Below are 27,053 nucleotides of genomic sequence, written 5' to 3' on the forward strand. Positions count from 1 at the left end.
AAGAAGAACTATTACTGACTGCTGGTGAGAATGCAAAATGGTACAGCCACTTTAGAAGACAGTTTGTCAGTTTCTTACTGAACTAAACATACTCTTACCATATGATCAAGCAATCACACTCCTTGGCATTTACCCTAAGGAGCGGAAAACTTATGTCCACATAAAAACCTGCATTATTTATAGCAGCTTTATTCATAATGGTTAAAACTTGGAAGTAACCAAGATGTTCTTCAGTAGGTGAATGGATAAATTCAAGATAATATTACTCAAGTACATCAACACAAATATTACTCAGTGCTAAAAAAGAAATGAGCTATCAAACCATGAAAAAAACACAGAATCTTAAATGTATATTACTAAATGGAAAAAAGTCAATCTGGAAAGGATACATATTGTATAACTCAAAATAATAGGACCCCCTAGAATAGGCAAAATTTTGGAGACAGTAAAAGATCAGTAGTTGTCAACAATTGGTGGAGTAAGGAGTAATGACCAGGTGATGAGCAGAGGATTTTTAAGGTGGTGAAAATACTGTGTATGATACCATAATGATGAATCAGTTCAGTTCAGTCACTCAGTCGTGTCCAACTCTTTGCAACCCCATGAATTGCAGCACACCAGGCCTCTCTGTCCATCACCAACTCCCAGAGTCTACCCAAACCCATGTCCATCGAGTCAGTGATGCCATCCAACCATCTCATCCTCTGTCATCCCCTTCTCCTCCCACCCCCAATCCTACCCAGCATTAGAGTCTTTTCCAATGAGTCAACCCTTCGCATGAGGTGGCCAAAGTTTTGGAGCTTCAGCTTCAACATCAGACCTTCCAATGAACACCCAGGATTGATCTCTTTTAGGATGGACTGATTGGATCTCCTTGCAGTCCAAGGGACTCTCAAGAGTCTTCTCCAACACCACAGTTCAAAAGCATCAATTCTGTGGTGCTCAGCTTTCTTCACCGTCCAACTCTCACATCCATACATGACCATTGAAAAACCATAGCCTTGACTAGACGGACTTTTGTTGGCAAAGTAATGTCTCTGCTTTTAAACATGCTATCTAGGTTGGCCATAACCTTCCTTCCAAGGAGTAAGCATCTTTTAATTTCATGGCTGCAGTCACCATCAGCAGTGATTCTGGAGCCCAAAAAAGTAAAGTCTGACACTGTTTCCACTGTTTCCCCATCTATTTCCCATGGAGTGATGGGACCAGATGCCATGATCTTAGTTTTCTGAACGTTGAGCTTTAAGCCAACTTTTTAACTCTCCTCCTTCACCTTCATCAAGAGGCTCTTTAGTTCTTCTTCACTTTCTGCCATAAGGGTGGTGTCATCCGCATATCTGAGGTTATTGATATTTCTCCCGGCAATCGTGATTCCAGCTTGTGTTTCTTCCAGCCCAGCGTTTCTCATGATGTACTCTGCATATAAGTTAAATAAGCAGGGTGACAATATACAGCTTTGACGTACTCCTTTTCCTATTTGGAACCAGTCTGTTGTTCCATGTCCAGTTCTGTTGCTTTCTGACCTGCATACAAGTTTCTCAAGAGACAGGTCAGATGGTCTGGTATTCCCATCTCTTTCAGAATTTTCCACAGTTTATTGTGATCCACACAAAGGCTTTGGCATAGTCAATAAAGCAGAAATAGATGTTTTTCTGGAACTCTCTTGCTTTTTTGATGATCCAGCAGATATTGGCAATTTGATCTCTGGTTCCTCTGCCTTTTCTAAAACCAGCTTGAACATCTGGAAGTTCACGGTTCACGTATTGCTGAAGCCTGGCTTGGAGAATTTTGAGCATTACTTTACTAGCATGTGAGATGAGTGCAATTGTGCAGTAGTTTGAGCATTCTTTGGCATTGCCTTTCTTTGGAATTAGAACAAAAACTGACCTTTTCCAGTCCTGTGGCCACTGCTGAGTTTTCCAAATTTGGTGGCATATCGAGTGCAGCACTTTCACAGCATCACCTTTGAGGATTTGAAATAGCTCAACTGGAATTCCATCACCTGCACTAGCTTTGTTCGTAGTGATGCTTTCTAAGGCCCACTTGACTTCACATTCCAGGATGTCTGGCTCTAGGTGAGTGATCACACCATCATGATTATCTGGGTAGTGAAGATCTTTTTTGTATATGTTATTATACATTTGTCCAAATATATAGAATATAAACACTATGAGAAATTTTTTGTCTCCTATGAATTTTGAGTGATTATGTTGTGTCGATCTAGGTTTATCAGTTGTAACAATACACCCATACTCTGTTGGGAGATGGTAATAATAGAAGGAGGCTATGCATGTGTAGGAGTAGAAGGTATATTGGGAAATCCCTACATGGGCTCTTCAATTTTCCTACGAACTGCACCTCCTCCAAGAACATCTTAATTTTTAATACAGTTAAGTAGAGCTGCCGAAGATGCAGAGACTCAATCTGAACTTCCTGATGTGGAAACTAAAATGTCTAAAATGAAAAATACAGTGGCTTGGATTAAGCGTAGATTAGCCATGGTAGGCTGCGGTCCATGGGGTCGCTAAGAGTCGGACACGACTGAGCAACCTCACTTTCACTTTTCCCTTTCATGTCTGGAGAAGGAAATGGCAACCCACTCCGGTATTCTTGCCTGGAGAATCCCAGGGACGGGGGAGCCTGGTGGACTGCCGTCTATGGGGTCGCACAGAGTCGGACACGACTGAAGCGACTTAGCAGCAGCAGCAGCAGCAGACATTACAGAAGAAGTCACAGCGATAGAAATAATTTAAAGGGAAACACAGAGAAAGGAAAGGGGTGGGTGGTGGGTAGAGCATCCAAGGTCTGTGGGACAACTTCAAGATGCTTTACATATGTGTAAGTGAAACCTCCAGAAGACAGAAGCAGAAAGAATATTTGAAGAAATAATGGCCAAACTTTTTCCAAATTTAAAGAAAACTTCAGACTCATAGGCTCAAATAGCTCAATAAACCCTAAGCACTAGAAACACAAAGAAAATTAAACCATGGCACACCACAATCAAATTGTACAGGTGAGTAAAGAAAACAAAACTTTAAAAGCAATCATGGGGGTGGGGGTAACATGTACAGAGGAACAAAGAAGACAACAGATTTCTCATGAAAAATAAGAAATGAAAACACAAAGACAATGGAACAATATTGTCCAAGTATATTTTTCAAAATGACATTTAAAATCAAACAAGCATCTCAGTATGCAGTAAAAGCTTAGACAAAATGCAGTATTGACTTCTGATCAAAACTGAGCCTACTGGAAGTAGAAGATGGCTGTCTTCAGTGGAAAAGTGGCATCTACAAGCCCACAGCTAATATCAGAGTTAATCAAGAAAGGAACCTCTTCCCTTTAATATCAGGAACAAAGCCAGGATGTCTGCTTTTATCATTTTCACTTGGCATTATACTGGAAATCTTAGCCAAGGGAATAAAGCAATCAAAACCATCCCAGGCTTTCCTTTGTATGAAAAAATGACGTTGATCAAAACATACACATGGAAATAATTAAAAGGTTCTAAAATATATAAAATAACTTTGGAAAAAAAAGTTGGACAACTAGGACTACCTGATATTAAGACCTTATTTATTATAAAGTAAAGCTTTATTATATACTGTATAACATGGGGAACTCTACTTAATGCTCTATAATGACCTATGTGGGAAAAGAAGTGTTGATATATGTATATGAATAACTGATTCACTTTGCTGGTTTGGAACTTTCAAATTTTCAGTTTCTCCTACAAAACGAAGCTCTAGCTGCTTTGCACCTACAAGAGTGCATGGCAATAGAGATGTTTCTTGCCCATGAGTCACCTGCTCTCAAGTTTGCAACAGTGCCTTTCCCTCTCCTTTACAGTCCTTACCCTGCTTTATTCACTTACTTGACTACCTTAGGAATAAAAATTTTTGACTGTCAATCAATTTCTTATCTTCTGTTAACAAACAAAGAGATAGTAAAATGGTTTCTCCCAGTAGTCTGAAGGGAGAAGTCACAGAAAGCTTTTAACACTCTCTCTGGTAACCTCTCTTATTGGGTCCCAACTCATTTTCCACACTCTTTTCTTAATACTTCCTGAGCCAATATACACCTGAAACTCTTATTTCATGCACACTATTTCCCACATTCCCACACAATCTGTATGTGTTGTGTTTGCTTACTTAGCATGTAAAGGAGATCCATGTTTAAACCACCAACAAAAAAAGAAGGAAAGAAAAAAGCATGCTTTACTTTTAAACTCACAGATTGGGATTTTCATTTCCAACAAATGGTAACTGGAAGTCATCTTATCTCTCTCCAAGAAGGAGTGACAGAAAGAAAGGAACCCTTGACAGAAAAAATGATTCCTTGCTGTTTGGTACAGGATATAAAAGGTTTAAAAATAAATGACCCACAGAAAATGAGAGGTTCTAAAAGTTATCATCGACCATTTCAATCAGTACACCTGGTATGGGTATGATGGGCCATGTGATGCTTAAAGTCTTTCTACTGTTTTCAGCCATAAATCTTCAGATGTCAAAATATTGCTGAATCAAGCCTGTAAATTCCTCACTATACTGGGCCAACTCAAGTTACACATCATGTTGTAATCATTTTTTTCTCCTACAAACTAACCCCAGCTGTGCTACCTTTTTTGTTTGTAATATTCTTTTTATTCACTTGCTTCTCAAGATGAGTAACAATAAATATTATGAGTATTAAATAAGTTCACAACATCAGTTCACAACATCTTTTTATAATTCCTGCATAGATACAATTAAAACATGAGATAATTGCCTGTATATTTTGCAGGCTTGTAAATTTATCCTCAAGTATTTCAATATTTTAATAGTTTTCCATTATATACTTACAAATAAAACTTTTCATCCCATACTGGATTTAAGTTTCCAAAAATGGTTTTAGTCCTTCTTTTGTTCTTTCCGACTTGAACTGTAACATACGGGTCACTAGACCCTGTTTTGTCTTTTGCCTGCAAGCCTTGTGCAGAAACCACTGAAACAAACCAAATTCAAACTTTTAGTATAAGTATTCTTGCAGAAACAAAAAACTGATAATGAAGGAAACGTTTTCTATTACTTTGTTCCCTGGGTTTGCAGACACATCCCCATTGCTTTCAGTCACATGAACAACAGGATTTAATAAAATGTTTAATGAAAGAATGAATCACACATCATTAAAACCTTTGATTAATATTTCCTTTTTCCTGTAATGAACAGTAGACATACATCTGCATATATTTATTAGCTATATACTCATAGGTCACTGCATGCATGTATACACAAATGAGAATGCATAAACATTAAGCCAATTAATTCATTAATTCAGTAAATATTTTGAATTATCCAATGTAGTTCAAAGTCTGTGATTTAAAATGTGTTTGTGTATGTGAGTTTACTGTCAGTATTAAAGAGAAGCTTCTTTATTTTACCTTTTTAATACAATATGAGTGAGTTAAGAGGCTTGGTAAATATTAGCATGATAACCTATGCAGTTGCTGTTACTATTACAAGCAACTTCAGAAGTTCAAATTACTAGACATCACTACACTCAAATTGCATTGAGTCAAGGATCAAATGGATAAGGGGTATTGATCAAGGAGTAAGTAAAAGGATATTTGTTTTCTCATTAAGAAAAACTGACTAAAGAGATTATTGGCTATTCTTGTTATTTATCAGTGTCAGGCAGCAACACAACTAATCTCTTGTAAACTTCAGGGTATTGACAAATATATTACAAAACAGAACTCTTGAAGAGCTTTTGATTAGAATGAGACATGGACTGAAATGACTTCAATTATCTACCATACCTTTTAGAAATTTGAAGTTTCAATTAAACTTCAAACTTGACAAGACTGAAAAAAATCTACTTATTTTGCCTATAAGAATTATTAGCAGTGATTTCTAAGATATATAAAAATCTCAAAGTAGAATACACATTTTCAAAAACACTTATTTTTACCTGTAATGGTTATTTTTGCTGACCACTTAGATGTGCCATCCAGTACACTCTGTTTGGCTGCCTTTGTGTACTGCACAAAATCTTCTTTAGAAATCTGAAACATTTCCTGAATTACTTCAAACACCTCTGGCCTGTTTGTCTCCCTGATCTTCATTCTTTCTTTCATGGCTGTAATAATGGTTTGAGTCTTATCTTCAGCACCATGCTTAGAACTCTTTTCTGCTGCTCCTATAATAGAAAAATTGATGATGATGTAAATATACATGAAGCTCTTTTTCACAGACCAAGAGAAGAAGGGCCAGAAAAAAGGGAAGAACATGAGAATGAATGAATGCTTTAATTCTCAGGAGTCAGGGTAGCTTTTTCAGAAAATACCAGGAGAATAAGCACCATACTGAGATTTAGAATGACTAGCCCTTATGCTACTGTAGGTAATGGACATCCACGATGCCAGGGGTTTTTAGTTGTATTACTGAACTGAATCACAGTTGTGCAAATATTTGGTTTGAATTTTTAAAAACAACTTTCCAAACCAAAAGAATACACACAATCAAATGTGTTACATACCACACATATTTACTCACTGGGTAACCAAGAAGAAATTGAGATACAGATACATATGGCAAATGTCACTCAAAAATCAACATTTCAAATACTTGCATTCACCTAAAGTGCCTGATTATTTTTAATTCATGAAATTTATCATAATTAAAAGCTTACATTTTTCTTTGCAAGATGAAAACTACCACTATCCATTAGATTGAAATATAGGGTAAGACTATATTCTAAGTAAAATGAAAGTGATTCTATTAGAATGAAAGTGATTCTATTTAAAAAGGATTTAGAAACCACTGGGATGCACTATCCCTACATCATGGACCACAGACGTGAACTCTCGTTCTATGATATGGCCACAGTTTTAAACAGGTTGAATTTTCGCTTTCTACTCAAAAAGTAATTTTTTACTTCTAGAACATTATTTGTTATGATTGGTCTCAATTTTCTGGTCTATAAACTTTCTTTGTGTTATAAACTCTTGTTAACAAATCCTGACAGTGAAGAATTCCCAAAAAGCAATCCTTGAGTCCCTCAGCTTCTCCAACCACCAGCCCGCTAGTCTCAATGCTCTGTGTGGCCTCTGTATTCCACAAGCAAACAGTGGACCTTGATTCTGACTCTCAAGGTTCCTACTGAGTGTGAAGTAGCAAAGTAAAAGACCATGTATCAGGGTCCAGAGGGACTGTCGCTGCTGCAACCAAACACTTTTTGGTACAGAAGCAACTGAGATATAATGAAAAGAATATCATGGCTATAGGTAGTAATCATTCCAATTTTTATCTCCATGACTATAAATACTGCCCATCTTGTATTATATATTTTGAAATACTGTATTTATGAAATAGGCATACTAATAGCTCATAAAATTGTTTAGAGATTGAATGTGATGATTTATCTACATAATTCTAACCACAAAGGATAGCCTCATTAATGTTCTTTGAATCTACTTCTGTAAATGTTGTGCACCTGATTTAAACACGGAAACTAAAACTAAAAGGGAAGGTCAACTATTAACTTTCCTTATAATAAACTCATATAAAATTTAACATCAGTATTTTAGTGAACATCTTCATTATTTGAAAATATAACATTTGTTTTCTAAAGTGGTAAAAGTGCATTTGTAGTAATCAAGATGTAATTAAAGTATGGTAAAAGAGATGTATATTCTATTGGTAGAAAGAGCAGTTCCTTGTCTTTATATATTTTTTAACCTTTGAGGATTTAAATCACATTTTAAAAAAAGAATACTAAAAATTAACGTATTCCGTTTAAGATATAATTTGAAGGGACATTCTTAATGCCATAGTGATCTGTTAAAACATGCCCTAGAATAACTACACATTTGTGAGTTATGTACCTTTAAGCATTCTTGTAATTTGTTAATAATGGCTTGGTTCCATAGAGCATAATTCTCACAGAGTAAAATTAGCACAGGCTAGACTACATAGTTGCAACTCCCCAAAAGAGATGTTTTACTTCAAGTATTGGATTAATCATTAAATAGAAAAAAAAAAAAAACAATAGTGGCTTGAAAAAGTCACCTGCAAGATTCAAAGTGCCTCAAAAGTTTGGTTTTAAAGGTGATTCGAAGAATGTCCAAAGGGTTAGAAGCATCATTAAAATACTGGCTTTCCCCGATATTTTATTTCTAAACAACTATGCTTGTTATGTCTATTAATGCCCTCAAAGCTCTAGAAAAGTATGTTAAAGTCCTCAAAAGTTAAATGCATTTTGGATTATTTTTCTAATTCAGGCAGAGCCAATTGACCGCCATCCACATAATAAATATTCATCCCAATAATAACTACCAAATTCAAGGCTAGAATGTCAAAAGATTTTTCTTCCTAAGAAACCAAACCTCTGCAGTTAACAACCACTGCTTAAATTCTCTTAAAGAATCAATTAGGAAAGCTTGACAATTAACTTTGAAATAATTCACCAATGCTCTTGATGCTGGAGTAGAATATCTACTCTAATATGTACAGACAACAGACAGACCCATAAATTGTAAAATCACCAATCTAGGAGAGCAAGTTAGTAGAGACTTACGTTTGAGCCTTTTATCTATTATTTCTAGAAAAGACACATAGCTTTTATGCTTTTGATCTGAAAAATGATTCAACTTTGATTTAGTTTCGGGATACGGACCAATTCATACTTTTTGTGACTCATCTACAATGACTTTTCATTGCCCCCTCACTTATTGAACCCACATAGCTCATCTTATTTTTCTAATGAAGCTATTTCTTAAATAAATTTCCAGCTCTTTGGCTTATTATTTTCCTTTGGGCTTATTCTGTTTATCTCAAAGTCACCAGAGATAAACAGATTTGTATTCATATGAGTCTTCCTTCAAAGTATGTGGTAGAAGATCTAGCAGCTTCACTGAAATACAGTAATAAGTCAACCAGAGGTCAATAATAAAGATCAAAAGAGATATTACACAATGAAAGCACTTTGTAAAGTGTAATACATTATCCAAATGGAACTCATTTTTGTTACTTTTAAAAACACTTAATTGACAGGTCAGAAAATGCAATTATGCACAAGACTGCAAGGGAATTCAACCTTAGACAGAGGCAGGCTTATCTCACATGATGCCCTTACACCTAATTTAATGGAACAAAGCCAATTAGCTAGAAACCTTCATTTTTCTTTCATTTTTATTCATTACCAAAAGCATCTAAATTGCATATGAAAGTAACAGTTTCATCATTTTTATATGGTGATTTATAATTTCAGTTTTCCTTCCAAATAACTACCTATACGTATGTGACAAATGCATCACCCCACCTTGGCCCCAGTCTCTTCTCTTTCCTATTTTTTCAACAGCTGTTCTAAAACATTTTCACTCTCCATTACTCTCCACTCTCAGCATATGATATTATCTTTTCTTTAAAAGAAATCCTGGCTTTCTAAATTCAGTGGTCACATTTTCTTCCCTCCCCCATGGAAAAAAGCAAAACAACAAAAGCCAAACTTGATTTATAGCATTTGCAGATTTCTGTGCTGTAAATATTCCTAACATGGCTGATTTCAAGCAACTGCCTCACAGAATTCTTCAATATTTATCAACCAACACTGATGCAACTACTTCTGTCAGTATTGGTTTTACACACACACACACACACACACACACACACACACACACACACACCTTCTACATACTAGTCTTTAAGGCCAACTTCAGTTAAATGTGTATTCCAAGTATCTAGTACACTGCTTGGAAAATAAGATACACTCAATAAAGATAAAATGTTTATTGGGGGAATCTAAAAGAAAACAATTACTATATTTGACTATTCAATTTGGTCCTGGGTTTAATTTAATGTGCTATAAACTTTTTGCATACTGTGACCATAAGGCCAAAAATACTGGAAGAAACAAGAATGAGTTGCTATGCAAAATGTCAGACATTCTTTGTCATATCTTATGAAGAGACAAAATACACTGGGTTCTTAGCTTCGGATTTGGGATTCTCAGAAGACAAATGTGTACCCACCATTATAAAAGCAGAATTTGGTTGGCATATGTACTTCATGCATTTAATAACATAAAGCAAGGGCATAAGTCCAAGTATAAGTGAAAAAAGTAAATCAAGAAAACTACTTTTAAATAAGACCAAAGAGCATAGCGCTCATGGTGCTGTGGTTACAGAAGGAGACAGCCTTCTGTTTAAATTCTGATTTGCCACTTATGATCTGAACTTGGGCTGCTGCTGCTGCTGCTAAGTCACTTCAGTCGTGTCCGACTCTGTGCGACCCCAGAGATGGCAGCCCACCAGGCTCTGCCGTCCCTGGGATTCTCCAGGCAAGAACACTGGAGTTGGTTGCCATTTCCCTCTCCAGTGCATGAAAGTGAAAAGTGAAAGTGAAGTCGCTCAGTCGTGTCCGACTCTTAGCGACCCCATGGACTGCAGCCCACCAGGCTCTTCCATCCATGGGATTTTCCAGGCAAGAGTATTGGAGTGGGGTGCCATTACCTTCTCCGGAACTTGGGCTAGTTAATTCTTTCTGTAAGCTTTAGTTTTGTCATCTGAGAAAAAGAAGGAAACAATATTACTGTCTTCCTTTACAGGGTCATTGTAAGGATTAAATAACATATTGATATAGTTTCAATACTAGTAATTGAATAAGCATAGGGATTTCAGGACAAAGATGAGGGTATAGCATTTATTAAAGAATTTCACATTACCAAGAAATGTTAGGGTTTTGCACTTCACCTGCCCCATGAAGCAACTCCTTGAAAACTTTGCCCTGGACAGTGTCATGCTCAGCATCTGCCAAGGCTAAATGCTCTATAACTGTTCACTAGATGGGAGTCCAAAGACAACAAAATTCAGAGACTGCAGAAAATAATAATGATAACAAGAATGTTAATAGTAATTTATTATTAGCATCCATTAACCCTTTACCTGCATTTGAAGCTGCTGAACCCAGAGGCTGCAAGTGGTTAATAACCCTGCACTCAGGATCTGATACTGAGCCATGTGTCTTCCTAAGAGTGTCTAATCTGATAAACTTTACTGCTTTTACTGTCTTTACCAGTAAAATCGTGTAGGTGGACCTGCTTTTGATGTTCCTGCTTCCCTCTCCCATGAAATCACATAGGTGGGCATGTTGTTGGCATTTCCTACCCTTTCCCTTTAGCAGCTTTTACAACTAAGATAATCTTAACCCTCCTCTTTTACCATGCCTTCAATCTTTCAAGGAAAAGCCCTGCGACTCCCCAGTCTTTAAGTCAGCCACCTCCTTTTCCTTGTAACATCAAAGCCACACACTCCGCATGATTTCTCCCACACAACAAAGGACTGATGTTTAATAAGAGGGTAACCGGAGGAGCAAAGATCCAGCCTAGCATCATCTCCCACCCCTGGAGGAGGGGAATATGGGCTGGGAGCCCCCTTTCCAGGAACTGCCACCTTCTATAAAGTGACTTCACTGTCATTAAACCTGTAGCTCCCAACAAACAGAAGCAACCATTCCTGCCCTCTCCACTAGACCAACCCCACCAGATTCCATCATCCCATTTTTAGTAAATGCAATCTTTTAGAAGAAGTTTAGAAACATTCGTGTCTCAAAATCCTCCACAAAATCAGGAATGCACTCTCACAATTGTGTATCAAACCTGCATCTCACGAGCATTATTTACATATTTGCTTTCTCAAGATTTCCCAATCATTTCAGAGTCTAAAACTATCTATGGGGATTTACGGGAACAAATAAATTGTTAAAAAAAAAAAAGGGGGTGGGGGTGACTTAAAAAACATTTTTACTGTGTACGAGAAAAAGAAGGGAGCAAGGAAGAGATAGGAAGAAGACAGAACTTGTTTGTCTCACCACTTAGCTACATAGATTACTTCAAATCTTTTTCAGAAAAGAGAAAGAAAGAAAATGAATAGAAACAAAAAATTAAACAGAGGATTTTTTTCCTTTTTCTCTATTTTTAAATAGCCTCTGACATCTAGAAATTGGCTAACACAACTGGTTCACACTGTGGCTGGAAGCTGTCCCAGTGCTCACCACTAGGCCATCTTGCTCTCCAGCTGGGTGTAAGGACCCTCATGGGTCATCAACCTTGCACATGGTCCCTCTTAAAACAAAACAAATACGACCACTCTAAGTTTTTCTAAGCACAGTTGAAAACCACGTCACCGTGTTACCGCAAAATACCAAACATCCTCCTCCACGTGAGTGACCACTGCTTCTTTACTAAATTCAGCTATTAGTCTCACTCTTGTCTGCTTTCTTATATGTAAGCTTTTTCCTTTTATGTTCACAATAACAGGATTGTCCTCACTCTAAGACAACACCTGATCCAGAGACACCCTCTCTTTTTAACACTCTCTCACTGAGATGCCCTGTGCTTCACCCTGGTGTGCATTCTCCATTGAAGCCCTGGGTAATAAACTGAACTTTTAAAACCACAGGAGTGTTCTTAGTGATCTTTAACTGGAGAGCATTGACAGGTATTATTAATCCCTTTCACATATATGGAAAATGGTGCTCAGAGAGGTTTTAGAAAACTCTTACTAGTGACAGGATTAGAAGCCAGATCTTTCTCAAGTAGCTCAGGACTCCAAAAAAATACATACAGATAGATAGATAGCCTTTTTTCTTAGGTTACATAGAATATTTTTGTCCCATTGCTGCTGCTGCTAAGTTGCTTCAGTCGTGTCCAACTCTGTGCTACCCCCTAGATGGCAGCCCACCAGGCTTCTCTGTCCCTGGGATTGCAGCCCACCAGGCTTCTCTGTCCCTGGGATTCTCCAGGTCAAGAGTACTGGAGTGGGTTGCCATTGCCTTCTCCATCTGTCACATTAAGTGAGGCATATTCACCCTTTTTGTATCCATACATACCCTGAAAATGATCCATTATGAGGTTATTCCTTTGGATTAAGAAACTGATCACTGTATTAAAGTAATTTAACTATTGATTCCACTTTTATCCAAATTATCTTATCAAATCATTTCCTATTTAGTACTGAAAAGTCAGCATAGTGAGTATGTTGTGGCTGGAGATAGAGATGATGGAGAGTGGGTGAACCTTGAGCTTGGTGGGTTGGCCATAGAGAGGGTCTTAGGGAGTCATCCTGAAGGCAAGGCCTGGGAAACCAAAGGCTGGGCAGCACAGATTGTCTAAAAGACAAGGAGAGGAGGAAAACACTAGAAATAAAATTCAACAACTTTCAATTTCCCCCTCTAGGGGTCCATTTTGCATGTTTCTTTATAATTAGGAGAGATCACTAGGCTAGGAGTTCAGAGACCTTAGTTGTAACCCTACCTATGTTAGTCATTGTGGGTTTTTTTTTTTTTGATAAGACACTGAGCTGTCTGCACTAAGTAAAATCAGTAGCTTGGATTCTTCCAATTCATGGATCTCAAAGGCTCCCCTAATGATCTATGGTTCTAGGGAAGAATGATCTCTAAACTATTTCATGCTATTTCTAATTGCGCTCTCATGTCCTCATTTGTTGCTTCCCAGCATTTATTATGCAGTTAGCTGTGCTTACACGTGTGCTAAATTATGGAGAAACAAAGACTGGTCTCCACCCTAAAGCAGCAAGTACAAAGCTTCCTAAGTATTGATTATATAAACATACTTTGTATACTTGCTATTGACAAAGCAAAATGTCAAAAGTTTCCAAGATATGTGTTCAAATTTATGAACCTAAGTTGTAGAAAATATGTCTGAGACCAGGGACAACACTGATAACTTTTTTTCTAGATCTGAAAGCTCAGAATAAAGCTCCCACCCACAGTAGCTGTACAACCTATACAAATAACATCCTGTCTTAAGATAGCGTGGTTGCAAAATGTGGTAACACAAATACCAAAAAAAAAAAAAAAATCAGTAGTTTGCAGACAGGAATGTACTAGCCAGATTTTGTGAATCTTATGAATTCACAATGGCTAAGCATTAGTGAACATAAGCTTAACATAATGTTAGTGGGAAACACAGAACAAAATAATACATCTCACAAGATGCTGCTTTCCTGAACTCTTGATGCAACACTTTCTCGTTTTTATGCAGATACTTGAAATTTCCAGTTAGGAACTAAAACTAGGTAGAATTTTTTTTTTCAGTGGGACTCTGGGATTTCTTTTTTGGAGATGTGTAAGAAAGTGCTGTCCAGCCGGGTTAGACTTCATGGCAACTTGCATATTTTTCTGATTTTGAAGGTTTTTTTTTTTCTACTTTAAATAGATAATCAAGGGAAATATTTTATGCATGATATCTCTTTTACATATGTCTCACTCTGCATATAATCTCATCCCAAATGACATACACTTCTTTTTTTCACATTTTCCTAGTTTAAAACTGCCACCATAACTGTTTGGACAAGGTAGTTATGGGTTACATTGATATCCTTCAAGGTGACACCTCCTAGAATAATAGAAATAAAAACAAAAATAAACTAATGGGACCTAATTAAACTTAAAAGCTTTTGCATAGCAAAGGAAATAATAGACAAGATTAAAAGACAACACTCATAATGGAAGAAAACAATTGCAAATGAAACAAATGACAAAGGATTAATCTCCAGAATATATTAGTGGCTCATACATCTCAATATCAAGAAAAAAAAGCCCAATCAAAAAATGGGCAGAAAAACTGAACAGACATTTCTCCAAAGAAGACATACAGATGGCCAATAAACACATAAAAAAGAGGCTCAACATCACTAATTATTAGAGAAATGCAAATCAAAACTACAATAAGGTATCACCTCACATCAGTCATAATCACCGTCATCAAATGATCTACAAACAATAAATGCTGGAGAGGTTGCAGAGAAAAGGGAAACCTCCTACACTGTTGGTGGGAATGTAAACTAATACAACCATTGTGGAGAACAGTATGGAGATTCCTTAAAAAGCTAAGAAAAAAATCTAGCATATGACCCAGCAACTTCACTACTGGGCATACAGCCTAAGAAAACCACAATCCAAAAAAATATATATATGGACCCCAGTGTTCACTGCAGCACTATTTACAATAGCCAGGACATGGAAGCAACCCTGATGTCCACTGAAAGATGAGTGAGTAAAGAAGATGTAGTACATATGTACAATGGAATATAACTCAGCCATAAAAAAGAACTAATTTGAGTCAGTTCTAGCGAGGTGAATGAACCCAGAGCCTGTTACACAGAGTGAAGAAAATCAGAAACAGAAAAACAAATAGAATTTTCCACAAGACAACTTCTGAATGCTGGCGGAGGACACCAGGCACCAGAAAGGCAGCCCATTCTCTTTGAAAGGAGGTAGGACAAAAGATAAAAGATAAAAAGAGAGACAAAAGAGTTAGGGACAGAGACCCATCCCGGGGAGGAAGTTGTGAAGAAGGATACGTTTCCAAACACCAGGAAACCGGTGGGTCTGAGGGGAGTTTTGGAATCTCAGAGGGCAACATAACTGGAAGGAAAAAAACCAAAAAACCACAGATTATGCACCTAACTGCACCTCCTAGTGGAGAAGTAGCCCAGACGCTCGCATCCACCCGCACTGAGCGGGGGCTGAAGAGGGAGACATGGGCTGCATGCTTAGAGTAAGGACCAGGGCTGAATGCCCTTAGGACGATCTGAGGGAGCTAACGTGAGATAGCAACCCAAACTGGGAAACCCAGAGAAGGTAAAAAAAAAAAGAGAGAGAGAGAGAGAGAACTTTCCCGAGAAAAGCTATAAGGCACAACCTGGCTGGCTCACAGAACAAAGGACCCGAATGAATACCAGAGGAGAGCTAGCTGGCAGCAGGCCGGTCCCTCCCCCTGCCAGAGGCAGAGAGGCAGGCAGGTGACAACCAGAGCCGGAAGGTGAGGGGCAATATTGGCCCCAGAGACAGCATCCTCCACCAAACTGTGAGCAGGTTCCCAGTTGCTAACCAAGTCTTCCTGGGATCCTGGACTGTTGACATCTGCCAGGAGGGTCGCAGTCAGAGAGCAGCTCCCTAGAGGACACACGGCACACCTGAGACAGTGCTCTTAGTGGCTGGGACCCGGGAGGCGATAAGACACATCCCCACCTTGGGAGAGTGTGCTCGCCAAACACCTGGTTGCCTGAGCTGCTTGGACCTGGGAAGGGCACAAAATGCAGGCTCAACCGAGTCTGTGCCTTTGTGGATTACCTGAGAACATGAACCTGAGCGGCTTAGACCTGGGAAGTGCACGAAACCCAGGGCCTGCTTAGGACAGTTCCCCTGCAGAGCAACCTGGAGCCTGAGCAGTATAGACCAGGAAAGCACACATGCTGTGAGTGGGGGCAAACCCAGTGCGGCCCAGACACTGCAAGTACTCCCCACACATGCCCGTGATATTTGTTTGCAGTGTTCCTCCCTCCCCACAGCACAACTGAACAAGTGAGCCTAAATAAGTGACCACCTTCACCCTCTTGTGTCAGGGCAGAAGTTAGATACTGAAGAGACTTGTGAACAGAGGAAGTCAAAATAAACAAAGAAGAGGGAACTGCTTTGGAAGAGATAGGTGCAACAGATTAAAACCCTATAGTTAGCGCTGACTACATGGGAAGGGGCCTACAGACCTTGAGAAATACAAACTAGAGAAAAGAACAATCTGAAAATGAACTGACGCCACACTGCCCTCAACAGCTCCAGAGAAATTCTTAGATATATTTTACTATTATCATTTTTTAATTTAAATTTTTTAAATTTTTAAGTTCTTTATTACTTCTTTAATTTTCATTTTTTTTCAACTTCAATCATGTTTATTATTAAGCTGTTACAATGAGCGAGTAAAATATTCTGGATTTAAAACTGATAGATGATACCATCTAATGGTAAAACTTTAAGTCAAATGGGACTTCATCACCATTTCCAGAATTAATATTTAGTATGAATTATTTGAAGCACTAGTGGTTTCCCCACTGCACTAGAAGTTGTTTTACGTTTGACTTTTCAAAATTGACTTCAGTAACAATGATATTGCATTTCTTTGGGACTGAAATGAAAACTGACCTTTTCCAGTCCCGTGGCCATTGCTGAGTTTTCCAAACTTGCTGGCATATTGAGTGCAACACTTTCAAGCATCAACTGTTTCAAGCATCATTAATTTTCATTTTTATAACCTACTATTACCTTGTAAAAAAAGACCCTATTTTTAAAGCAAATTTCATATATATATATTTTTATAATTTTTGTGATTTTTTTTTTATATTGTATTTTTGGGAGTCTAACCTATACTCTAGACTTTTAATCTTTGTTTTTTGGTATTTGTTATCAATTTTGTACCTTTAAGAGTCCAATCTTCAGTACCCATTTTTACTTAGGAGTGTGATTACTGGCTTGATTGCTCTCTCCCCCTTTTGACCCTCCTTTTTCACTCCCCGGTCACCTCTATCTCCTCCCTCCCCCTTCTCTTCTCTACCCAACTCTGTGAATCTCTTTCGGTGTTCCAGGCTGTGGAGAACACTTAGGGAACTGATTACTGGCTAGATCTGTCTCTCTCCCTTTGACTCCCCCTCTTTTCCTCCTGGTCATCTCTATCTCCCTCTTCCCTCTTCTCTTCTCCATGTAACTCTGTGAACCTCTCTGGGTGTCCCTCACTATGGAGAATCTTTTCACCATTAAACTAGACGTTTTATTGTTGGTGTGGTATGGATGGAGAAGTCTTGAGGCTACTGTAACAATAAGACTGAAAGCCAAAGGCAGGAGGCTTAAATCCAAAACTTGAGAACACCAGAAAACTCCTGACTCCAGGGAACATTAATCGACAAGAGCTCATCAAAAAGCCTCCATTCCTACCCTGAAACCAAGCTCCACCCAAGAGCCGACAAGTTTCAAAGCAAGACAAACTAAGCTAATTCTCTAACAACACAGGAACATAACCCTGATCATTAAAATACAGGTGGCAAAAAGTCACACCAAACCCATAGACACCTCAAAACTCACTACTGGACACTTCATTGCACTCCAGAGAGAAGAGATCCAGCTCCACCCACCAGAACACCGATACAAGCCTCCCCAACTAGGAAACCTTGACTAGCCACTCGTCCAACCTCACCCACAGGGAAGAACCTCTACAGTAAAGAGGAACCACAGACTTCCAGCATACAGAAAGGCCACACCAAACACAGCAACCTAAACAAGATGAAAAGGCAGAGACATATTCAGCAGGTAAGGGAACATGATAAATGCCCACCAAAACAAACAAAAGAGGAGGAGATAGGGAGTCTACCTGAAAAAGAATTCAGAATAATGATAGTAAAAGTGATCCAAAATCTTGAAAACAAAATGGAGTTACAGATAAATAGTCTGAAGACAAGGATTGAGAAGATGCAAAAGATGTTTAACAAGGACCTAAAGAAATAAAAAAGAGTCAATCAATAATGAATAACGCAATAGTTGAGATCAAAAACACTCTGGAGGGAACCACCAGTAGAATGACTGAGGCAGAAGATACGATAAGTGAGGTGGAAGAGAGAATGGTGGAAATAAAGGAGGCAGAGAGGAAAAAAAAAAAAAAAGAATGAAAAGAAATGAGGACAACCTCAGAGACCTCCAGGACAATGTTAAACGCCCCAACATTCGAATCATAGGGGTCCCAGAAGAAGAAGACAATAAGAAACGCTATGAGAAAATACTTGAGAGAGAATAGTTGAAAACTTCCCTAAAATGGGGAAGGAAATAGTCACCCAAGTGCAAGAACCCCAGAGAGTCGCAAACGGGATAAATCCAAGGCAAAACATCCCAAGACACATATTAATCAAATTAATGAATATCAAACACAAAGAACAAATATTAAAAGCAGCAAGGGAAAAACAACAAATAACACACAAGGGGATTCCCATAAGGATAACAGCTGATCTTTCAATAGAAACTCTTCAAGCCAGAAGGGAATGGCAGGACATACTTAAAGTGATGAAAGAGAAAAACCTACAACCCAGATTACTGTACTCAGCAAGGATCTCATTCAAATATGAAAGAGAAATCGAAAGCTTTACAGACAAGCAAAAGCTGACAGAATTCAGCACCACCAAACCAGCTCTTCAACAAATGCTAAAGGATCTTCTTCAGACAGGAAACAGAGAAAAGATGTATAAACTTGATCCCAAAACAACAATGTAAATGGCAATGGGATCATACTTATCAATAATTACTTTAAAAGTAAATGGGTTGAATGCCCCAACCAAAAGACAAAGACTGGCTGAATGGATACAAAAACAGGACTCCTATATATGTTGGCCACAAGAGACCCACCTCAAACCTAGGGACACATAGAGATTGAAAGTGAAGGGCTGGAAAAAGATATTTCACACAAATGGAGACCAAAAGAAACCAGGAGTAGCAATACTCATATCAGATAAAATTGACTTTGAAATAAAGGCCATGAAAAGAGACAAAGAAAGACACTATACAATGATCAAAGGATCAATCCAAGAAGAAGATATAAGAATTATAAATATATATGCACTCAACATAGGAGCACTGTGATATGTAAGGCATATGCTAACAAGAATGAAAGGGGAAATTAACAGTAACACAATAATAGTGGGAGACTTTAATACCCCACTCACACCTATGGATAGATCAACTAAACAGGAAATTAGCAAGGAAACACAAACTTTAAATGATACAATGGACTAGTTAGACCTAATTGATATCTATAGGACATTTCAACCCAAAACAATGAATTTCACCTTTTTCTCAAGTGCACACAGAACCTTCTCCAGGAGAGATCACATCCTAGGTCATAAACCTAGCCTTGGTAAATTCAAAAAAATTGAAATCAGTCCAAGCATCTTTTCTGATCACAATGTGGTAAGATTAGATGTCAACTACAGGAAAAGAAACTATTAAACACACAAACATATGGAGGCTAAACAACACACTTCTGAATAACCAACAAATCACAGAAGAAATAAAAAAGAAATCAAAATATGCATAGAAATGAATAAAAATGAAAACACAACAACCCAAAACCTATGGGATTCAGTAAAAGCAGTGCTAAGGGGAAGGTTCATAGCAATATAAGTTTACCTCAAGAAACAAGAGAAAAATCAAATAAATAACCTAACTCTATACCTAAAGCAACTAGAAAAAGAAGAAATGAAGCACCCCAGGGTTAGTAGAAGGAAAGAAATCATAAAAATTAGGGCATAAATAAATGAAAAAGAAACAAAGGAGACCATAGCAAAAATCAACAAAGCTAAAAGCTGGCTCTTTGAGAAGATAAATAAAATAGACAAACCATTAGCCAAACTCATCAAGAAAAAAAGGGCGAAGAATCAAATCAACAAAATTAGAAAGGAAATTGGAGAAATCACAACAGACAAAACAGAAATACAAAGGATCATAAGAGACCACGATCAGCAACTATATGCCAATAAAACGGACAACTTGGAAGAAATGGACAAATTCTTAGAAAAGTATAACTTTCCAAAAATGAACCAGGAAGAAACAGAAAATCTTAACAGAACCATCACAAGCAAGGAAATCGAAACCGTAATCAGAAATCTTCCAACAGACAAAAGCCCAAGACCAGATAGCTTCACACATGAATTCTACCAAAAATTTAGAGAAGAGCTAACATCTATCCTACTCAAACTCTTCCAGAAAATTGCAAAGGAAGGTAAACTGCCAAACTCATTCTATGAGGCCACCATCACCCTAATACCAAAACCTGACAAAAAAGCTACAAAAAAAGAAAACTACAAGCCAATATCACTGATGAACATAGATGCAAAAATCCTTAACAAAATCCTATCAAACAGAATCCAACAACATAGTAAAAAGATCATACATCATGACCAAGTGGGCTTTATCCCAAGGATGCAAGGATTCTTCAATATCCGCAAATCAATCAATGTAACACACCACATAAACACATTGAAAAATAAAAACCATATGATTATCTCAATAGATGCAGAGAAAGCCTTTGACAAAATTCAACATCCATTTATGATAAAAACCCTCCAAAGAGCAGGAATAGAAGGAACATACCTCAACATAATAAAAGCTATATATGACAAACCCACAGCAAACATTATCCTCAATGGTGAAACATTGAAAGCATTTCCCCTAAAGTCAGGAACAAGACAAGGGTGCCCACTCTCACCACTACTATTCAACATAGTTTTGGAGGTTTTAGCCAGAGCAATCAGAGCAGAAAGAGAAATAAAAGAAATCCAGATTGGAAAAGAATAAGTGAAACTCTCACTGTTTGCAGATGACATGATCCTCTACATAGAAAACCCTAAAGACTCCACCAGAAAATTACTAGAGCTAATCAATGAATATAGTAAAGTTGCAGGATATAAAATTAACACACAGAAATCCCTTGCATTCCTATACACTAACAATGAGAAAACAAAGAGAAATTAAGGAAACAATTCCATTCACCAATGCAACGAAAAGAATAAAATACTTAGGAATATATCTACCTAAAGAAACAAAAGACCTATATATAGAAAACTATAAAACACTGATGAAAGAAATCAAAGAGGACACAAATAGATGGAGAAATATACCATGTTCATGGATTGGAAGAATCAATATAGTGAAAATGAGTATACTACCCAAAGCAATCTATAGATTCAATGCAATCCCTATCAAGCTACCAACAGTATTTTTCGGAAAACTAGAACAAATAATTTCACAATTTGTGTGGAAATACAAAAAACCTCGAATAGCGAAAGCAATCTTGAGAAAGAAGAACGGAACTGGAGGAATCAACCTGCCTGACTTCAGGTTATACTACAAAGCTACAGTCATCAAGACAGTACGGTACTGGCACAAAGACAGAAATATAGATCAATGGAAAAAAATAGAAAACCCAGAGATAAATCCATGCACCCATGGACACCTTATCTTTGACAAAAGAGGCAAGAATATACAATGGAGAAAAAACAATCTCTTTGACAAGTGGTGCTGGGAAAACTGGTGAACCACTTGTAAAAGAATGAAACTAGAACACTTTCTAACACCACACACAAAAATAAACTCAAAATAGATTAAAGATCTAAACATAAGACCAGAAACTATAAAACTCCTAGAGGAAAACATAGGCAAAACACTCGCCAAAATAAATCACAGCAAGATCTCTATGACCCACCTCCAAGAGTAATGGAAATAAAAGCAAAAATAAACAAATGGGACCTAGTTAAACTTAAAAGCTTTTGCACAACGAAGCAAACTATAAGCAAGTTGAAAAGACAGACTTCAGAATGGGAGAAAATAATAGCAAATGAAACAACTGACAAAGAATTAATCCCAAAAATGTACAAGCAATTCTTGCAGCTCAATTCCAGAAAAATAAATGAGCCAATCAAAAAATGGGCCAAAGAACTAAACAGACATTTCTCCAAAGTAGACATACAGATGGCTAACAAACACATGAAAAGATGCTCAACATCATTCATTATCAGAGAAATGCAAATCAAAACCACAATGAGGTACCACCTCATGCCAGTCAGAATGGCTGCTATCCAAAAGTCTACAAACAATAAATGCTGGAGAGGGTGTGGAGAAAAGGGAACCCTCTCACACTGTTAGTGGGAATGCAAACTAGTACAGCCACTATGGAGAACAGTGTGGAGATTCCTAAAAAAACTGGAAATAGAACTGCCATATGACCCAGCAATCCCACTGCTGGGCATACACACCAAGGAAACCATAATTGAAAGAGACACGTGTATCCCAACGTTCATCGCAGCACTGTTTACAATGGCCAGGACATGGGAGCAACCTAGATGTCTATTCACAGATGAATGGATAAGGAAGCTGTGGTACATATACACAATGGAATATTACTCAGCCATTAAAAGAATGCATTCAAACCAGTTCTAATGAGGTGGATGAAACTGGAGCCTATTATAGAGAGCGAAGTAAGCCAGAAAGAAAAACACCAATACAGTATATTAACGCATATATATGGAATTTAGAAAGATGGTAACGATGACTCTATATGTGAGACAGCAAAAGCGACACAGATGTAAAGAACAATCTTTTGGACTCTGTGGGAGAAGGCTAGGTGGGATGATTTGAGAGAATAGCATTGAAACATGTATATTATCATATGTGAAACAGATCACCAGTCCAGGTTCGATGCATGAGACAGCGTGCTCAGGGCTGGTGCACTGTGATGACCCCAAGGGATGGGATGGGGAGGGAGGTGGGAGGGGAGTTCAGGATGGGGAACACATGTACACCCATGGCTGATTCATGTCAATATATGGCAAAAACCACTACAATACTGTAATTAGCCTCCAATTAAAATAAATAAATTAAAAAAAGAAAAACAAATATTGTATATTAATGCATATATATGGAATCTAGAAAAGTGGTGTTGATGAACCTATTTGCAGAGAAGGAATGAAGATGCAGACATAGAGAATTGACTTGAGGATGCAGCGGGGGAGAGAAAGAGGGAGATGAATGGAGAAAGTAGCATCAACATACATACACTACTATGTGCAAAATAGATGGCTGGTGAGAAGTTACTGTATAACATAAGGAGCCCAGTCTGGCACTCTGTGATGACCTAGAGGGGTGAGATGAGGGGAGGAGAGGCAGGCTCAAGAGGGAGGGTATATATGTATAATTATGGCTGATTTGCATTATCGTATGGCAGAAACCAAAACAACACTGTAAAGTTTTTTTTTTTTTTTTTAATATCCTTCAGGGTGAGAAACTACTTCTCCATTAGCTGCATTTCTTCCATCACCAAATGCTATTTCCAAAAAACAGTATCCATATTTTCAAGTAACAGGACAGAATTGAGTTAATTTAAGAAAAAGTAGATGAAATCTGGCCTCTCCTACTGGCCTGGAGCAAAGAGGGTTGTGACAGGTCAGTGCTCTTCTCTCAAGCATTGCTCTGTTTCTCTTTGCTATTCTCCGTTTCTACCTTCTACTTCACATGGATGGTAGCCTTGGCCCAGGAAGGCAGTGAAGTGTAGAACCTCCAAATAAAATCAGCCAGACATGAGCTGAGATGAGGCTGTTTGGGGAACTCATCTGACATTTCCATGAATCTCTGAACATGCATGGAGGTACTGCAACAGTGGGTGGGCTTATCACCTGCTCTAACTTCACTTGACTGCAAGTGTGTAAGTCACAGACCCAATATTCCATAAGATTGAAGTACCAAACTCAAATGAAGTAACTTGAAATTGTGAATAAGTCATTGGTCAGACCCAAATATAGACTTTTCGCTTCCTTTTGTTTTATGCTGTGTATATATGTATGTATATTGACAGACAACAACATTTTCAGAAAAGAATTAGCAAAATAATGAGGGGTCTAGAAACCTAAAAATGATTATTATCTTGTAAAACTATTAAACAAGATAGGAGACAATTTATTAAATATTTTCTTCAAAGGTAATATTTGGCTTAAAAGAATAGAAGTTACTAGAGATTACATTGAACCAGTTACTAAAATTAGTTCAAATTTTAATTTATAAGCTAGAATTTTCTAATACAAATTGTCTGCCATGCTGTTGAATTTTATCTGTGGGTATTCAAACAGAAATTGAATGATAATTTTGAGAAGGAAATTGAAGAACCTCCTATGTTTACAGGAGAATGCATTAGCTATGCTTTTCAACTCTCACTTCTTTAAATTTTTATTCTCTCCCTCTCTTTTGATTTTGGCACACATGGAGTTATTTCAAACAAGGTGCCACCATAAAAACTTTTTTGCTTAAAGCAATGAAAAGAGAAGTTTCTTAAGGAAATATCACTAATTCTATAGTTCAGCACATTTGCTCTGTTGTGTCCTACTCTTTGCACCCCATGGACTGCAGTATGCCAGGCTTCCCTGTCCATCAGCAACTCCCAGAACTCACTCAAACTGATGTCCATTGAGTAGGTGATGCCATTCAACCATCTCTTCCTCCCTCGTCTCCTTCTCCTCCTGCATTCAACCTTTTCTAACATCAAGGTCTTTTCCAATTCAATCAGTTCTTTGCATCAGGTAGCCAAAGTATTGGAGCTTCAGCTTCAGTATCAGTCCTTACAATGAATATTCAGGGCTTATTTCCTTTAGGGTTCACTGGTTTGATCTCCTTGCAGTCCAAGGGACTCTCAAGTGTCTTCTTCAACACCACAGTTCAAAAAGCATTAATTCTTTGGTGCTCAGCTTTCTTTATGGTCCAACTCTCACATCCATACATGACTACTGGAAAAAATATAGCTTTGACTAGACTGACCTTTGTAGGCAAAGTAAGGTCTCTGCTTTTTAATATGCTGTCTAGGTTGGTCATAGCTTTTCTTCCAAGGAGTAAGGGTCTTTTAATTTCATGGCTGAAGTCACCATCTACGGTGATTTTAGAGCCCAAGAAAATAAAGTCTGTCACTGTTTCCATTGTTTCCCCGTCTATTTGCCATGAAGTGATGGGACCAAATGCCATGATCTTTGTTTTTTGAATGTTGAGGTTTAAGCCAGATTTTTCACTATTCTGTTTCATTTTTATCGAGGCTCTTTAGTTCCTCTTTGCTTTCTGCCATAAGGGTGGTATCATCTGCATATCTGAGGTTATGGATATTTCTCCTGGCAATCTTGATTCTACCTCATGCTTTATCCAGCCAGCATTTTGCATGATGTACTCTGCATATAAGTTAAATAAGCAAGGTGACAATATACAGCCTTGACATACTCCTTTCCCGATTTGGAACCAGTCCATTGCTCCACGTCCAGTTCTAACTGTTGCTTCTTGACCTTCATACAGATTTCTCAGGAGGCAGGTAAGGTGGTCTGGTATTCCCATGTCCTTAAGAATTTTCTACAGTTTGTTGTGATCCACACAGTTAAAGGCTTTGGCATATCAACAAAGCAGAAGTGGATGTTTTTCTAGAATTTTCTTGCATTTTGTATGATCCAACAGATGTTGACAATTTGATATCTGGTTCCTCTGCCTTTTCTAAATCCAGCTTGAACATTTGGTAGTCTCAGTTCATGTACTATTGAAGCCTAGCTTGGAGAATTTTGAACATTAGTTTGCCAGGAAAACTTTAAATTTTACTGATAGTTATTGTGGTAAGTGGTGAAGCTGAAGTCATGTATTAGCACAACCTCTTTCCATTCAGTGTGAGAATTTGAGTTTCAGGGAAATATAAGGAGTTATTAAGGAAAATATCCCTTTCCTGGGGGAAACACATCTACTTTCATTTTTTTGGTACTGTTTCTGATTCTTCCAATGTACATACATTTTAATGAATAACTTCAATGAAAAGCTTGTCACATGTATTTAACCATTACCAAATAAAGCATGCTATCTGAAGAAATGGAAACAGACTATGAAAATGTTTCTAAAGCTTATGACTGGGTGGCATCTCTCTTCTCTGAAAGACTTGAAGAATGAGCTCATTTCTTAAGTACGACCTACATCATTTTTTCTTTAAGAGATCTAAGCCATAGTTTCTATATGGCAATATTTTTTCCTACCTATTTTCTTAAAATATCACTGCCTTAATATGGTTGTTTCTTAAGACACTGGTTCACACTTCACTTTTAAAACAGGTAGACTAAACTGTAATTGTAGGATGAGATGTTGCAGGTAACTTGGCTGGGTAATACTGAGTCAGTTTCCCTTCCTTATAAGCACTCATTCCTAAGTATACATTTTATTTTTCAAAGGAGTACTATTTTGCTTTAAAAAACACATTCATTACCATTAAGTCTCAACTGATCTGGTTGTATAGGGAGAATACTAATCAGGTAGAGGAAAGTGTACAATGTGTGTGAACTGTTACTACAACAGCCAGCCATGCCAGTATTTATGATTTAACCTCTGTTTTGACATTTTCCTCTGTCCTCACTCAACTTTAGGCAACCCATGCACCTTACACTGACCACATTCAAATAAATAATAAACAATGGGGACGATATTAAATGTGAAAAACACATCATTTGAAGATGAAAATCCATGTTTAAGTAGAGTTCTTCAGCAGTACTTTAGTTATTTAAGGTCAGCAGACAAATCAATTCAGCAGTGAAAAGTCAGTAATATGTGTTTTAGAGTTTTGGCATTTCAGGACCTAATTTAAAGTACCAGTATAAAGGGTTTTCTTTTTTCAGAAATGAAAAATCT

At 37.6% G+C, this 27,053-nt stretch overlaps 1 protein-coding gene across 1 annotated transcript in view; it reads right to left on the reverse strand.

The window, feature by feature from the left end:
• UNC13C (unc-13 homolog C) overlaps positions 1–27,053 on the reverse strand; it is a 1,717,543-nt gene that overhangs the window by 356,124 nt on the left and 1,334,366 nt on the right. The window contains exons 39-40 of the mRNA XM_081513848.1: positions 5,950–6,177; positions 4,842–4,983 (exon numbers count right to left, since the gene is read on the reverse strand). Coding sequence (XP_081369974.1) covers positions 4,842–4,983; positions 5,950–6,177 — 370 coding nt within the window. The remainder of the gene's footprint in view (positions 1–4,841; positions 4,984–5,949; positions 6,178–27,053) is intronic.

Source organism: Giraffa tippelskirchi, chromosome 7 (genome assembly GCF_054371585.1).
Source record: "Giraffa tippelskirchi isolate mGirTip1 chromosome 7, T2T-mGirTip1v1.2.pri, whole genome shotgun sequence".
Taxonomy (NCBI): Eukaryota; Metazoa; Chordata; class Mammalia; order Artiodactyla; family Giraffidae; genus Giraffa; species Giraffa tippelskirchi.